General features: G+C 39.4%; 1 protein-coding gene across 1 annotated transcript in view; it reads right to left on the reverse strand.

Moving 5' to 3' along the window:
- Positions 1-11,953: 11,953 nt before the first annotated feature.
- Positions 11,954-16,249, reverse strand: part of sestd1.L (SEC14 and spectrin domain containing 1 L homeolog) — a gene marked incomplete at its 5' end in the record, with an annotated part of 101,349 nt that continues 97,053 nt past the window's right edge. The window contains 3 exon segments of the mRNA NM_001092417.1: positions 11,954-13,494; positions 14,784-14,888; positions 15,511-15,702. Coding sequence (NP_001085886.1) covers positions 13,489-13,494; positions 14,784-14,888; positions 15,511-15,702 — 303 coding nt within the window. The 3' untranslated portion in view covers positions 11,954-13,488.

The following is a 16,249-nucleotide window of genomic DNA, read 5'->3' on the forward strand; positions in this document are numbered from 1 at the left end:
ATTACATTTTTGGCTAACTAACTATATTAGAAACATTTTTTATTTTGCACAGCCTATCTATGTACTGAGGTTTTTATTTTTATATTGAACAATTTCTTTAAAGGGAAACTCCACAAAAACTTATTTAACATAACATTTTTGAAAAGTAAACATAATTCCGAGCAACTTTGCAATATACATCAATTAAAATATATGCAGACTTTTCATGATTCGTGATTTTTTTTTTTTTATAACTTGTTTTTATTTGAAGTGATAAAGCAAAATCACAAGACATACTTTTACATGTTTACATGGAGTAGATATTACAGTGATTATGGTATCAAACATAAACATTTCAATAACAATTTAAACATTCAGCTCAGTTATGGTGAATAGCATGGGGGGGGGTAGATCCTATAATGGTTAATTCAGATAAGAGGTCAGCAATCTGTTAGTTTGGTGACTTCTGGGAGGTGCGGTATCGGGTTGTAGTGATTCTTGTTGTAATGCTGCCAAGTATTGGGATGATTCCATGATCAAAGGGTGGCCTTTGAGAGTTTCCATATCATACCATGGTGTATGTCTAAAGGTGTAGATTGTGAGGCATTTGATCCGTTGTGGGAGGTGTGCTATATAGGTAGACCAGGTGTTGAAGAATTTCGGTGTATCGTGTTCTTTCCTGGTTACGGTTTCCAACCAGTCCATATGGAATATGTGATGTAATTTTTGTTTTACTAATATCAATGGTGGGGGATCAGTGTGTAGCCATTGTTGCAGTATTGTTTTCCTGGCTGCTGCAGCCAGTCTTCCCATGAGGTGCTTTTCAGTTTTGTGTGAACGAAGTAGAGTTGCTGAATAGGGCCCATTCTATATGTGCTTGGAGAGGTTTCCCAATCATCTGTGCACCGTATGAGATGACTTCTTTCCAAAAGGATTGCATTAAAGGACAAGACCATATGGTATGTATTAGGTTTACTGCAGGAGTGCAGCATTTTAAGCATTCATCCGAGGAGAGGTTACCCATCTTAAATCTTCTGATTGGAGTAAGGTATGAGTTATGGAGGATTTGCAGTGATATTTCCTGATATCTACTTGCTGGAAGTAATGTCATAATTTTAGTATGTTGTCTCAAAATGTCTACTTCTGTGGTGTTGGGTATTTCCGTAGTCCATTTAAAGTTAGGTTTATCTGCATTATCTATGTTCAATAATGGTTTAATGGTATGATAAATGTGTGAAGTCGTGAGTTTCTTATTTTTGTGTTTCCATAGTTGGTTTAGTAAGTTGTTTTTGTCAGTAGTTGTTAGGAGTTGTATTGTAGCATTCACAAAGTGAATGATCTGCAGACTTAAATATAAATGGGTGTTTGTAAATGGAAATTTTTCTGTCAGTTTATTTAAAGAGAATACTGAATAATCATTGTTTAATATGTCGTGTATGTTATGTAGGCCATTAACACTCCAGTAATACAGAGTGGGATTACATATGCCAGGTGTAAAGTTTGTTGTCTATCCATGATAAGTAAGGGGAAATGTATAGTGATATATTCTGTTTTTTCCTGACGGAGTGCCATGCTTTATAAGTATCTGATTCGTGATTTTTAATGGTTTCTGTCAGTTCCCTAAGCCTAGCCCCCTGCTCTCCTGCTGATCTCTCTGACTACTTTGCTGAGCTGGCTGACTACTGTTACTTTGTATCAGCAGCCAGCTGTTCTTAGACTGCATCCTCCAAACCCCACAATTCCCTGCACATGTGATTTCAATAATGAACAGAACATCACAGTGCAATGCATTGTGGGTTATGTAGTTCCTGCATACTGTCTGTAAGTTGTGGAGAAGTTGTTACAATGTGTAACATCAGTGTTTAGTCCCTCCTTCCCTGTCAGTATTGCAAATGATGCAGAAATAGAAGAACTGTTAAACAGATGGATTTCAGCATAGAAAATGGCATTTATTCATACTTTTTTGAAGAAACAGGTAACTGTGATTGGTATATTAGGGGTTTCTGTGTTATGTGGGCCGCTCTCTTTATCAAATTTTGGTTTGGAAGCTGGAGGTAGCCTTTGAGATTTCCAGTAATTTAAGAGAGTATATGACACAGATTCAGATATATCAAATTAACAACAACATTGTTATATGGGCTGGGTGCTGAATAATAATATTACATCTGCACAAAAATTTGCCAAACACCGCAGGCTAGTATAGCGGGGATATCCCCTGCACGCCCCCGAAACGTTACATCACTTGACGAAATAAACGTGCAGGGGATATCCCCGCTATACTAGCCTGCGGTGTTTGGCAAATTTTTGTGCAGATATTGTTGGGAGAGGTGCCGACCCCTCCAGCCAGCACTAGGCAACCACTATCAGGAGAGACCTAGGGGAAATAGGGAATCTTTTTTGCTAATAATATTACATAACATTAAGCAGCTTCAGAAAGTCACAGTCTCCATGTGACTCAACATGGATGTCTTTAGATATGAGGTATGGAACTAAAACACAGGGACTTATTATTTTATACACATTCTGGTGCGTATAGATTATACATTTGTCAGTAAATTAAAATTTAACCAAAGTCTGCCAGTCACTTCATGCTATATGTATAGTCCCTGGATTTGGTGATAAAAGCTTATTTTCTGCTCTAGTAGAAGGATAAAAAATGTTTACACTATGTACTGTAGTTCTGTGTATTGCATGTATATGTTATAAAACATGTAGAAATGCCACATACAGTAGCGTAACTTTGGTGGTTTCATGGCATTGCTTCCTACAAATATACTTATGGTCAGTTATTAGCTAAACTATATTGAAATGGATAATGTTTTATTTTTTAATACAATTCCTTTATTCTGCAACGCTTTCCTGGGATTATATCAGAGCTGGGCCAAGAAATACTGGCACCCAAGGCAATGAACTCTTAGATCCACTGCTGCTTGACACCCTCCACTCTCGCACTCGCCTGCCTGCTGCTTTGGCCGCAACATACCCCCTCCAAAATTGCCACCCTCATCTACCCATCCCACTCTCCAAAATTCTTCTACTCACCCAAAATAGTTTCTTTTGGCTAGGGGTGCATTGTGTCTCCCTTGTGTTGCTTTCCAGGCAAGTGTCTTTACCTACCCCTAGTTCCAGCTCTGCATCATATAGTGTTCACTGCCCCAGTGGAGCTTACAGTCTAAGGTTCCTTTTGCATTCACACACATTTGGACAAATTCATTAGCAGCCAATGAGCCTTTCTCCATATTTTGGGGTGCGGGGAACCAGGGAACATACCAACCCCTTACAGATGGAAGACTGGAACAAAACCTAGGACCACAGCACTGCAAGGAAACAGTACTCCACTTTTCTTCTCTATTTAAGCTCTAGTTGGCCAGAAGATGAGCACCCAGTAAGAAAAACATCTTTATTCTTAGGTACAAAAAGTCCTTTTTGCAACTTTTTCCCCATAAAGATTGGTAAGCGATAAGATACTAATATAGACTAACAGGCTAAGCACCAGCAACACCAGCTCACCTTTCCTCTTTATGCTTCAGTGTTCATGCAAAGGCTTGAGATAGTACAATTAATAATTTGTATTTTGATGGATTTTGCAATCAATGATATATTCCCAAATGCAGCCTGTTTCTATACAAACACAGTAATAGAGAGGAATACAAGGACTTAATGCTTTGTCCTTATTAATGCATAAAGCATTGAGTAAGGGCTTTCAGAGCTCTTCCCCTGAGTCAGCATGTTTGTGATGCACATTGTCTACTCCCTAACATACTGTATGCTCATCAAAATGTATTCTGCTTATCATACAAAGCAATATAATAGCAGGGCTTCCTATTAGCTCCAGGATTATACAAATGAATGGTTTCTAGTCTGGTTTTTAATACATTAAGAATCATTTTCGACAGGTATATAATTACCCATTAAAGGTGCAGTTCCACTTGAAGTTAAGTTTGATGATGAAGATAATGTGCAATTGCAATGTATTTTCTGTTTTCTCATTTGACCTTTTCTTCTGCAATTTAAAGTGTCTGGTTGCTAAGGACCCAATTAGAGGGCACAGCCAAAGAAAGGGCTAAGAGCCTGCATAACAGAGGGAATCATGGGAAGGAAATAAACACAGGAATGTCTCTTTATTTAGATAACACTGAGGCTAAATCTAATGAAAAAAAAAAGAATTGGTTTGAAAATATATACTTTGCAAAGGAGCCACTGTACCTTATTTTTGTACTTATTTTGTCTCTGTCTAATTGAAATGTATGAGTGTTTTCCTTATGCTTTGTTTTCACCTGCACAAATTCAAGTCCAGTCACTGATACATATGTATAGAATCATTTCCCCCATAGTGAGTGCATCATAAGCTGCCAGTGTCCCAGACTGGGTGATCACAGCCCTGTTACCACATGCCATAGGCCTTGAAAATAAAGTGATGGTAGGGTGCTTAGTGGCCTAGTGGGCATAGCATTAGGCCATTGTAGCAGGGCTAACTGAGCTACTATAAAACTATGCCAGCATAAGAATTCCCCTGAACAAAGCAATATTCTGCAGGAACAGCCCCCTATTAGTCAGTGTCCTTCTTAGTCCCCTTTAGCTCTAGGGCCTCCCAAAAGTTGCAGGGTCTGGTTCTTCTATAGTTACACCCATCGACAGAGCATGGCAAATTGCATCAGTAGTTACCTGCAGGAACCCATTGCAAACAAATGTACCTTCTACAATGCAGTGCATTATAAGGGTGTTTTCCCCTTAACGTAACGCTATATAATGTCCTATTCTAAGAAATGTTTTATTTGGTCTTCATTTTTATCATTTCAAATGGGGCTCACTGACCCTGGCAGCCAAACACTATTGCTATGTGAGGCTACAACCGCATGAAGAAACAAGCACGCACTCCTGAAGCCAGCCAGTTAAAACTTGAATTTATTCCATATAACTAAAAATCCTAAAGTGTTTCCTATCTACCTATACGTAATCATTATTCTTCATTCGGTTGTACTTTCACCCCATGCTACAAGTTCAGGGCACAGCACCCGAGCCTACTGCCGCTACTGAAAAAGACCAATGTTACTTACATGGATTCCATTGTGTAAACTGTGCCTGAAAGTGACGTACATGGGGTTCACACACCCAGGTGAGCCACAGTTTAACTCATTTAGCTGTCCTGTATGTAATGTTCAGGTTTCACATTCCAGGGGTAGCTAAACTTTTCACTTGGTCAGCTTTTATTTTTTTCGTGATACAGCCATTTTTTGTCTTGTTAATATTTGAGGCTACAATTTTATTGTCCTACTGGTATTTCAGTTTCTCATTCCAACCCCTGCCTGGTTGCTTGGGTATATTGGACCATTACAACCAGATAGCTGCTGCAAATCGACACTGGAACACTGCTTACCAAAAAGCTAAACCACCAAAAAAATTAAGACCATCCTCAAGTTCACTGTATCTTACTGAATGTTGATTTAAGGTTGACTACCTCTCAAGATTAGTGAAAGCAAATGTCTTATTGGTTGCTATAACTGTAGCGAATGTACACCATGATAGTATATGTAGCCACGAGAATTCAGTTTTTTGGGTCCCACGTTTTTTGGGTCCCATGCCCAATCAGCTGCTTCCAACCGTACCTAGCCAAGATAACCGCACTAACTACGCATTTTGTTCAGCTCATGAACATACAGTCTCACATTTTAATTTAATTCATATATTTCCTTTCGGTGCCAGTTATCCTCTTAAGTCTGTATCTTAATAAATTCCGAGCAGCTACAAGGCAGTAATGGAAAAAACGTGTAGCAAGTGTTTCTAAGGGAATGAATAACAATAACATTTTATTTGTGCAATAAATTTGCAATTGCTTTAAACCTACTAGCACAGGGTTGTTCTGATGCTCTGCCTCATTTCTCCCTGATCTAATAGCATATATTCATCCTTTGCTTCGCTATTAATACGTCTTACTAAAAGGGAAATATATATTTTTTACAGGGAGGGTTTATCGACCATTTGCCATATCTTGACAGTAGTCAGATATATAATACTACTGCTATTAATATTTAGCATACCAGAAGGAAGCAATATAATGTGTGTTTCTATCTATTTTCTGTAATGCTTGGGACCTGGGGTTTTCAGGATAAGGTATTTTTGTAATATTTGGATCTCCATACTATAAGTCTGCTAAAAGTGATTTAAGCATGAAATAAATCAAATAAGATATTTTTGCCACCAATATGGATCCATGCAATCAAGTATAAGGTACTTTTTTATCACAGAGAACAAAGAAGTCGTTGAAAAAAGTAAATTTTGTCTTACTGTAATATGGAGATTTCTGGATATCGATTTTTTGAACCTAAAAAAACCGGCAGTAGCCAACTACTCTAACATGAGGACATTAAGGGGCAGATTTATCAAGGGTCGAAGTGAATTCGAGGGAATTTTCGAAGTAAAAAAATCCAAATTTGAAGTAATTTTTTGGATACTTGGACCATTGAACAGGATACTACGACTTCGAATTTACTTTGACTTAGATTCGAAGTAAAAATCGTTAGACTATTAGACCATTCGATAATCGAAGTACTGTCCCTTTAAAAAAACTTCGACTTCAATTCTTCGCCAACTTAGACCTGATGAAGTGTTATGTTAGCCTATGGGGACCTATGTCTGACGAAGGGGCCCGCCCCCGAAACGTTACATCACAAGACTTGAATAAACACGCAGGGGTACGCCCCGCTTCACTTGCTGTTGAGTGTCTGGTGAATTTTCGTCTCTAAAGGTGGCCATACACGGGCAGATAAAGCTGCCGATATCGGGCTTATCTGCCCGTGTATGGGGGCTTCCGATGGCCACGATAACGATCGGGAAGGTTGGATTTTTACCCGACCGACCCGTCAGAGCCCCTTGGCGCATCGTAATTCGATCGTTCGGCCATACGGCCGAACGTTCGAATTACCCCCGATATAGCCATGCCGTTAGTGGCATATCGGGAAAGATCCGCTCGTTTGGTGATGTCGCCAAACGAGCGGATCTTTGAGTCTATGGCCACCTTAAGCCTATGGGGACCTGCCAGAGCATATTTCTAAGTTTTTGGGTTTCGAAGGAAAATCCTACAATCGTATTCCGATCATAGTAAGATCGTACTCCGATCGTCTGATTCGAACGATTTTATCGAATCGTTCGATTCGAAGTACGATTGTACTACGATCGGAATACGATCGTACGATGAATAAAATCCTCCGACTTCGAATGTCAGAGGATTCTATTTGATGGTCGAATTTCTAAGTATTTTCCACTTCGAAATTCGACCCTTGATAAATCTGCCCCTAGATGTCATGCGGGAGTTCCATTTGGTGACTTTTAAAAAATTTTCAGGATATTATTTACATTTCCTATATAAATCACACTTTTGCAATGTCATCACTGATAACTGGTTCTTGATGATGTCACATGGCAATATTACAAAAGTAAGGGTATAAAAACTTCACCTTGGGATTCCACGATCCATGTTAAAGCATTTAGCAGCTGCATATATGCTGGTTACAACTTGAAACATGCTTCTATTTTACAGAAGTAGGGCTCATAATGGGTGTATTGCTTAAATCTCACTCAGAATAGGCTTGTGATTACTAGCACTCATTCTTTTGCACTTGCACCTACTGTAATGCTTGAACCCTTATGTGCTGCGATTATAGGAGCTCATTGCTTCTTGTGTCCTATCTGTGTGCTACCCACTACACCACAGACTGACATTACACCAATTTCTGTGCAGTTTACCAACTGGCTAGGATTTTTGTGTCTCCAATATATGAACCAATGGTTCTTGGATCATGGGTAAAAAACAAAAAACATGTGGACCTACTCCAGTGGTTTTCACTCTTTTAGTAAATAATTTCTAGAGAATACAGTTGACACAAGCTCTGAATATAAACAAACTTTAGTCAGACATTTGATTGGCAGAATCTGTCCTACAAAGAGAACATGAACTCCATTGTTAATATTCACCTTGACATCTCTGGGCAGTGATAAGACTTGCTGTTGGGTCAATATCTGCCATATTACCAAACAAAAGTTTTACTGTATGTTGAGTAACCAAAGTTTCTGGATCTTCCCCTTTTAGGGTCTGGCCACACGGGCAGATTAGGGGAGATTAGTCGCCAAACGCGTAAAGCAAAGGCGGCTGACTTCATCTCCAAGTGTCCAGGAAGTGCTAGCGGTGTGTGGAGGCAATGTGGGTCGGGGTCCATACCATAAAGCACCAAAGGCACTGGAAACAATACGAAACTAAACTAGGGGATATGTCATGCCTGATTTTAATCACTCAAATGTGAATGCAACCATTTGTTTTTTTTATAACATAGAATAAAAAGGTTTTACATGATGTTCTGTGTGTTTAACTTCTTCTAGCAAGAGGAAGCACCTCACAGCTTCACCCCTGCAACCTTTGATAAGCAATTGTTAAAATAAACATTACAATACATTATAAACATTGTCTAGGAATATCTTAGTAGTAACTACCCTGGGAGATACTTTTTTTTGTGTGTTAGATTTTTAGTTAATGTTAGATCTTACTCCTTAGAGAAGTATATGAAGATACAATGTATGTATTTGTTAGTTGTAAATAAAGAGAAAAAAAAGTAAACGTTTGTAAGTACCCATCCAACAGTCACATGCGGTGAATGTTAAAGGGTAACTGCACCTAAGGTGATTTTGGTAAATATGAGGTTGTGGAACTACAAGATTATAAGGAATACTATATTATAAAATTCCTATTCCCCCCCCCTTTTTTTCATTCTACTTTTTTCCCCTGAGCTTCATCTAGTACTGGCCCTATGTTTTGGAGTTTTATATTACCAAACAAAATAACATGGAGTCCTAGCTTTGATGAACTCACCAGGTAGCTGGTATATTTAGGCCACAGGACTGGGGATACACCTGGTTCATAATTTATTTCAGTAAACTGCAGCCTTCTGGAAACAGCTCACTTTAGTAGCCTTTCTGTCACAGGTTGGCCATATGTTCTAAAGATGTCTAAAGCTGTACGACCAGTGACAAAACTTTCAGTATATTCATATATATTATTCCTATGATTCCACTAGTATAAATTGGGTTAGGCTGTACACTCAGGTGCCTGTATCCAACATGACCCCCACGGTTGTCATGGCAGTCAGGATGAAAGGATGGATGAAAGATCTAGATAGTTTTAGATGTTCTTAAACTGGTAGTTTATCTAGATGGTATAATGCAGTAGCTTTCCTATACTTGGTGTTTCTATACTTCTTTAAGTAATTAAAGGGCTCATTTAGAACACACAAGGAGGAGTGCAAAGTGCTAAAAAACTGACACACACTGCCAGGCTTTACACATGTGCACCATGTCCTGCACTGGTCCAAAATGGAGCACATAGATCTGCATGTGCCCCATAAATAAAGTACTGTAATCATGAGAAGCTGGGGAGGCACGTAAGCAACCTCCCTCCCTCCTAAGTAAAGCAACATTCAGACATGCAAGTTAGGGAGTGAAAAATAGTGGAGGCAGAGAGCAACAGCTAAGGACAGGGTTGATTGTGCCTGCCATTGTTGTGCTACAAACCTATGTCTGAACAAGCATTTAAAGTAGAATTAAACCTTAATAAAGAAGCACGTTATTTTTGGGGTTCTGTAGAAGCCCAAAGTAACCAGAGCCATTTAGAAGTAAACATCTGTGCCACTAAGATGCCCCAGTAACTCCCCATATTCTTTTATGTTCTGTGCTGCTGTTAGTTACCTGAACTTAGGGATAGACTCACAATATACTGCATATACAGAATATAAAAGTCACAATACAAGACTGATTAGTAATTAATTCAGATTTTCATTACATGGCAGCTCTCAAAACAGAAACCAATGCAATTTTAATCAGAATTTAATAATCAGCCCTGTAGCATCTGCTTAAACCTCATTTTCTGCTTGCCGATTTGGGACAACCCCTAAGCTTAGTTTCTTAACAACTGTCCAGAACACACTGAGCATGAGTGTCACTGACAAAATCCAACATGGTGAGCTCCTGGGACAAGTTTGAAGGTCTAGATCAGTGCTGTCCAAGTTCTGGGGTACCGAGGACCAAACTTTTACTGGCCTATGTCGAGGAGGGCCGATAATGGAAGTCAGTGTTGGCCATTCCCCCTTGTAAACCACACCCACTTTAAACCACACCCATATTACCACAAGAACTTTTAAGATCATATCCACATTAACGGTGGCAGCACGCCAAAAAACCAAATGGTTGGTGCTCACTGCAGGGAAATCCCTCATATGTGAAAAACTAAAGTCATGTTAAAAACATACCCTTAAATCCATATGCCTCATCCTCCCCTGTGGATAATACAACAACCCCCCAACACATGATTAAACACCTTAGGGGCCCTTTACAACAATTTCCAAATTCTAAAAAACCCCAAGAACAAACCCCTAACAGGCTTACATCCCACAGGTAGGGTAGGGCAAGCAGAGAATGGCACACACAGGGAGGCAGGGCCGGGCCAAGGTATTTTTGCACCCTAGGCAAGGGCTTCAATCAGTGCCCCCGCACCCGGTCCTGCATTACCACCAGCAGCTATCATATTGCCTCCATTTGTACCTATGCCAATGGCAGTCAATCCTTTAGATTGCCCCAAGACCCCAATCTGTACCTGTGCCAGCATAAGACAAAACATCCCATCATATTTTTACCCCCAATCTGTACCTATGCCAGCGGCAACCAAAAGAATCCATCATATTGCCCCAATTTGTGTCTGTTCCAGCAGTAGCCAAAAATCCATCATATTGCCCTCAAACATCTGTGTACCTGTGCCAGCAGCCACCGTATTGCCCCATGTACCTGAGCCAGCAGCAGCAAATCCCTTATATTGCCCCCAATCTGTACTTGTGCCAGCATCAGCCTATACACTATTGCCTCCATATATGTACCTGTACCAGCAGCTGCCAAAAGGGAGCTGGGGAGTGATTCTGTGTGGAACAGGGGGTTTATAAAGTTGAAAAACTTTTAAAGGCCAAGCAAATCAGGGTTTAAAAAAGAAAGGAAATTCCCCTTAAAAGCGTTCCCCCTCATGATTGCGCCCTAGGTGGGCGCCTACTCTGCCTGCCCCTAGTTCCAGCCCTGCAGGGACGGATTGCAGATCAGAGCAGGAGAAAAGGAAAGCTCTCAGTCTAATATGTACTACATACAGTGACACAATGCTGGTGCCACATTAGCATTTTGAATAAGGTGTGAACAGATGAACAATGTGGGCAGTTTCAGTCTGGGTCTCAGGTGTGAACAGTACAGGGTTTAGGATATAAATAATAGAGGTGTTACAGGTGTGAACAATACAGGGGGTTAGAGTCTGAATTTGAGGTTTAAACAATGCAGGGGCCAGTTTATCTCTGTAGTGATACCTTTTAAATCTTACATATGGTAAGCAGACACAGCATCTATGGGGCCACAGAAAGGGGGTCGCCAGTTGGACAGCCTGGTCTAGATCATAGAGATGGTGAACCTTTAGGCTGGTGCAGTAATCAGAGTACTATATAAAATATGTATATTTCTAGCTATATTGATTTTTAGGTTTTATTTCTCCTTTAAGTACTGTGACAACAGTGTATAATGGTGTGATATACCTCACACAGTGCATCACTGAAACCTGTATGTTTCATTTTGAATCTTTGCACATGACAATATATCATTTCTTTTGTCAAGTGCCAGAAGATGAAGCATTCTTTTAAATCTGTTGATGTCAGTCGTTAAGGGTGCATCGGTAGATGAAGAATCTGTTGATCCAATCATTTGTGCTTTTTGCACACTCCCCAGCTGTTTGGCCATAGGTCTATCTGGGAGATAGCATACCTGGTTGGTCTTTGTATGGCTGCCTTTATCCTCGGCTGTTTCTAAGCCTGTCTCCTTGCGATCTCCACGATTGTTCCATATGTCTAATATCTACACAAAGTGAATTCTCCACCTTTGTATTGTAAGTAAACTGTGATATCCAATCTTACAAAGATGGTTTTATTCAGCACAAACAGCTTTAAATACATTGTTTCATACAAGTAGGAAAACAATGGAATCATGAATATGACATATCAAAGGTTTCATGGACAGTTTGCATAATGGCACAATAAAAAAAAGGAAATGTCTTCAGGTAATAAGACATGTGGAAGTACGCTACTGCCTAAAAAACAACAGGTATATTATCCACATCCTAAAAAATACTACATTATCTGGTCAGGAACAGCACTTTAAAGTCTTATTATTAATAATGTGAATTCCTTCAATTTTGGTAGCACCATTAAAAAGCTTTAACCAGCTGCTAATCTAGGAATAAATGTCATAAAGCATGGACAGCCAATAGCAATGTAGCTGAAGGTCAACACCCAGCTCAGGGAGGTCCAACCCATTGAGCTGTTGGTAAGATGTAACTCCAAGGATACCACAGACTGCTGAAGGCACCTTAGGGAAATCCAAAATATGGGGCTACAACTCCCAGCATAAATTGGGGAAATCCAATTTAGGGCTGTTGCCGTTGATTGTTCTAGAATAATAAAATCTGGATGACCACAGGTATGACATCCCTGATATAATCCTTTTGCCCCTCAGACTTTCTTTTATTTTAAAAAAAAATCAATCTTGTTCTTACTGATCCTGCAGAAGATGATGTTAATTCAGCAACAATCAAGCGCCACCTATTGACTGTTAATGCCATACAGAAACAAGCGCCCATCCCTATGCTCTTCCAGCAGCACAGGGATTGGAAAGTAAATCAGTGCAATAATGAAATCATTCTTTGAGCTCTGCTTATCAATGCGGTATTGGGGTTCTGTAGAGAATGCATGGATTATACCCCAATCATTTTCCAGATAGATGCATTCACATATGTATAAGTTCCGTAAAATGCACTTAGATAAGACCTTCTGCTTGATAGCTGATACTTACGGAGAAAGTTCATCCATCTGAAATGCCCGAATGTACATTTGTCCCTTTTTTGTGTGTTATTTTCCTGTTGGTTTTTTTCAATGCACTTTTTTTTAGTGCTTGCTTCATAGGAAATGTCTTTGCGATCAAATAGGCAAGTTTCCTTTCACTCACGCTTTGATTAAAACACTAGATGAAAGAATGTGTGAAGGTGCCAAGAGGCATGTCTGCAGATCACACAACTGTGTGTGTCCAAGGCAATTCTAACTTTGATAAATCTCAGCGTCTGAGTTTATGATTTCACAGCATATTAAATAAGTAAGGCTTTATAGATGAGAAGTCACAATACAAGAACAATGTTTAGGTGGAGAAGATGCTGCTTAGGATGGGTCTGAAATGCATTTTAATGGATTATACTGAACGGTATAATATGCCGACGACATGCTGTCTTACAAACCGCAGCCTTAATATAAGAAAATGGAGAGACCAGTCTATTAGCTTTCTCTAATGGACTCATTGGGTTCTAAGAGCTGCTGTTTTTTTAAACAAACCATCTTAATTCTCTCTCTTATATGTTCTGCCGTGGAGGCCATGTCACTTGGAGTTCCGAAATACTGTTCAGTCCTGTAACAAAAAACAAAACACATCCCTCTATAAATGTATATATATTTGCATTGTGGGAGGGAGGTTTCCATAATTGGATCAGAGGGCTCTTGTGACCAGTTACTGCCCATAGTTTATATAATGGGAGGGAGGGGTGGTTGAGCTGGGAGCCTGGAGCATAAGGCCCAAGTCTCAAGCTTTTGACATTAAGGAGAAGTTGAGGAACAAGGACCCAGACTATATTCTTCTTTAAGATGCTGCTACTGAAGGGTAATTATTATTGTAGGACCTTAATAAAACACTTAATTGGTTACTTCATATAGCTCCATTAGTCCCTTGTATGTAATAATCGGTAACCTTACAGTTTGGGCTGAAAACATTAACAGCCTTTTCAACATAAACTATGGCCCTAGTAGAGCCAACAGTCGACCATCTGTACCACACTGTGAATTTTTGGGATTAATATGAGGTGGAAACTCCAACATCCACATAGACATACATACTCCTTGCAGATAATGCTCTGGTCAGAATTGAACTAAGGACCCCAGTCATGCTAACAACGGCGATGCAGTGATGCCCATATCAGCATTATACAGCAGTGATGTGCGGGTTGACTTTTTATTAAAGTGGACCTGTCACCCAGACACAAAAATCTGTATAATAAAAGTCCTCTTCAAATTAAACATGAAATACAATTTCAATTTTTATTAAAGCATTCATAGCTGTTGTAAGCTCATTGAAAAATCTCAGCTGTCAATCAAATATTGTCTGCCCCGCCTCTATGCCAATGGCATAGAGGCAGGGCAGACAATTACTTTCACTTTCCATTCAGCACTTCCTAGATGTCACAGCTCTCCACACATTCCCCCGTTCTCTTTACCGGTTAATTGTGTAGCCAGGGCATGGGGATGGACATCAGGTCCCCCATTCTGGTGCACAAACAAGATTCTGAGAAGATACAAGGCTTGTCTTAATAACAGTGTCCACAAAATGGCTCCTGACTGCTTGCTATAATTATGAATTCCCAGACTGAAGGAAACAAGATTCAAATAATTTATATAGTGTAATTAAAGTTCATTTTGCTTGACTAATGTGAAAAAATAGGATTATGAATAATTTTTTTGGGTGACGGGTCCCCTTTAACCTGCACCTGAGCTGTAGGAAAAGTTCATCCTAAACCGACCCACACCTGCAGGTTTCAGGACAACCCGCACATCACAATTATACAACTAATTTGAACCAATATCACCAAACAGACATTGAATGAGTAATATGAAGAACAACATGGCATACCCATCAGGATAAATTACAGGCACTGTTAATCTGTCCAGCAGAGATTTTCCAACAGCTTCAACCTCATCAAACTGCTCAAAATCCATCACGGTCTCACCAAGATCTGGGCATTCTTGTAAAATCTGAAAAATGTAAATAACAAAAAAGGAATGTTTCTGTTTGTATTTTTTTACTATTATTGAGAAGTCTCCCACCTACATCTTAACTTAAGCCACACTCACAAGCACAGTCATATAAGTGGCAAGCATCTCCTAGTGTGATATTGGCATAAATAAGCCTGACAGTTGTTCATTTAAAGGGGTCTCCACCCAAAATCTTTTTTTTTTTCCCGCCTAATATACTGCTTTCAGTCCAATTTAATTTATTAAAAACTTTTAAATGAATACAGTATATACTGGAAAGTTGCTTAGAATGACATACTTTTGTTATGCAAAAAAAAGTTTTCAAAGTGACCACATATAATTAAGTGCCATAATGGCACATTTCCATTTGTTGCTCATATATTTTGTTGCAATGAGCACAATTATAATAAAGAATATTAATAAATACCAGACCTAATGTTATTGGTATGCAAATATATACCAAAGACTAACATTTCATTCAATTATTTGTGCCTCTGGAGAGGAAGCAAGCATCCTACTGTTTTCTGATGGGGCACACTGGCTAGAAATTCTACAAAATATGAATGTGACCTTTAAATGAATGGAAGCATTTGTGTGCAGGTCATATGCAAATATAACCAACCTTTTCGGCATTTGAATGAAATGCAAGAGCCATTTCCAGACGCTGAACTCTCTCCTCTGAGGTTATCGTGAACTGTTTCCACACTCTGTTAAGTTTAGGGAGTGTATCCCCAGATGACCTTGATGTACATCTAAGTGACTGACACAGTACAACGGTGGCTTGCAGTAACTGTCGCCCATAATCATATGTACTCTGGAAAGAAGATATCACAGGTAAAAGGATATTATTCAGCGCCTTTATAGAGTTGGAATGGGCATCCTAGAGCCCACTGCCAGAGAACCAGTCATCTAAAGACCACTCCAAGTACACCGGCATTGCAGCTGACACACAAAGTGGACTCTGGGTGTGACTACACAATACCAAAGTTTACAGGCCGGATATATGATAAATGCTTTGGAAATGTAAATTTACTGTTCTGCCCCCAAAATCTGTAACCAACAGCAGCCAATCAAATGTTTACTTTTTATAGTCTAACTGCAGATTAAATTAAACTACTGATTGGTTGCTGTTACAGATCCTAGTCAAACCGTTGTCCCTTAACCACAAAGGTCATCCAGTGTGAATCTGCAAACTGGCAGCTGTACTAGCTATGACTGCCAGGGGACTTGCTCATTGCATCAGAGTAAATATTTCAGGCAAGAAACTATTTTGAATGCTAAATTATACTTTTCAGTTTAGATTAATGAATAATCCACTCCGACTGCTGGTAAATTTTATTAAACTGTGCCCAGGGCAGAGC

The sequence above is a fragment of the Xenopus laevis genome, chromosome 9_10L, assembly GCF_017654675.1.
Source record: "Xenopus laevis strain J_2021 chromosome 9_10L, Xenopus_laevis_v10.1, whole genome shotgun sequence".
Classification (NCBI taxonomy): Eukaryota; Metazoa; Chordata; class Amphibia; order Anura; family Pipidae; genus Xenopus; species Xenopus laevis.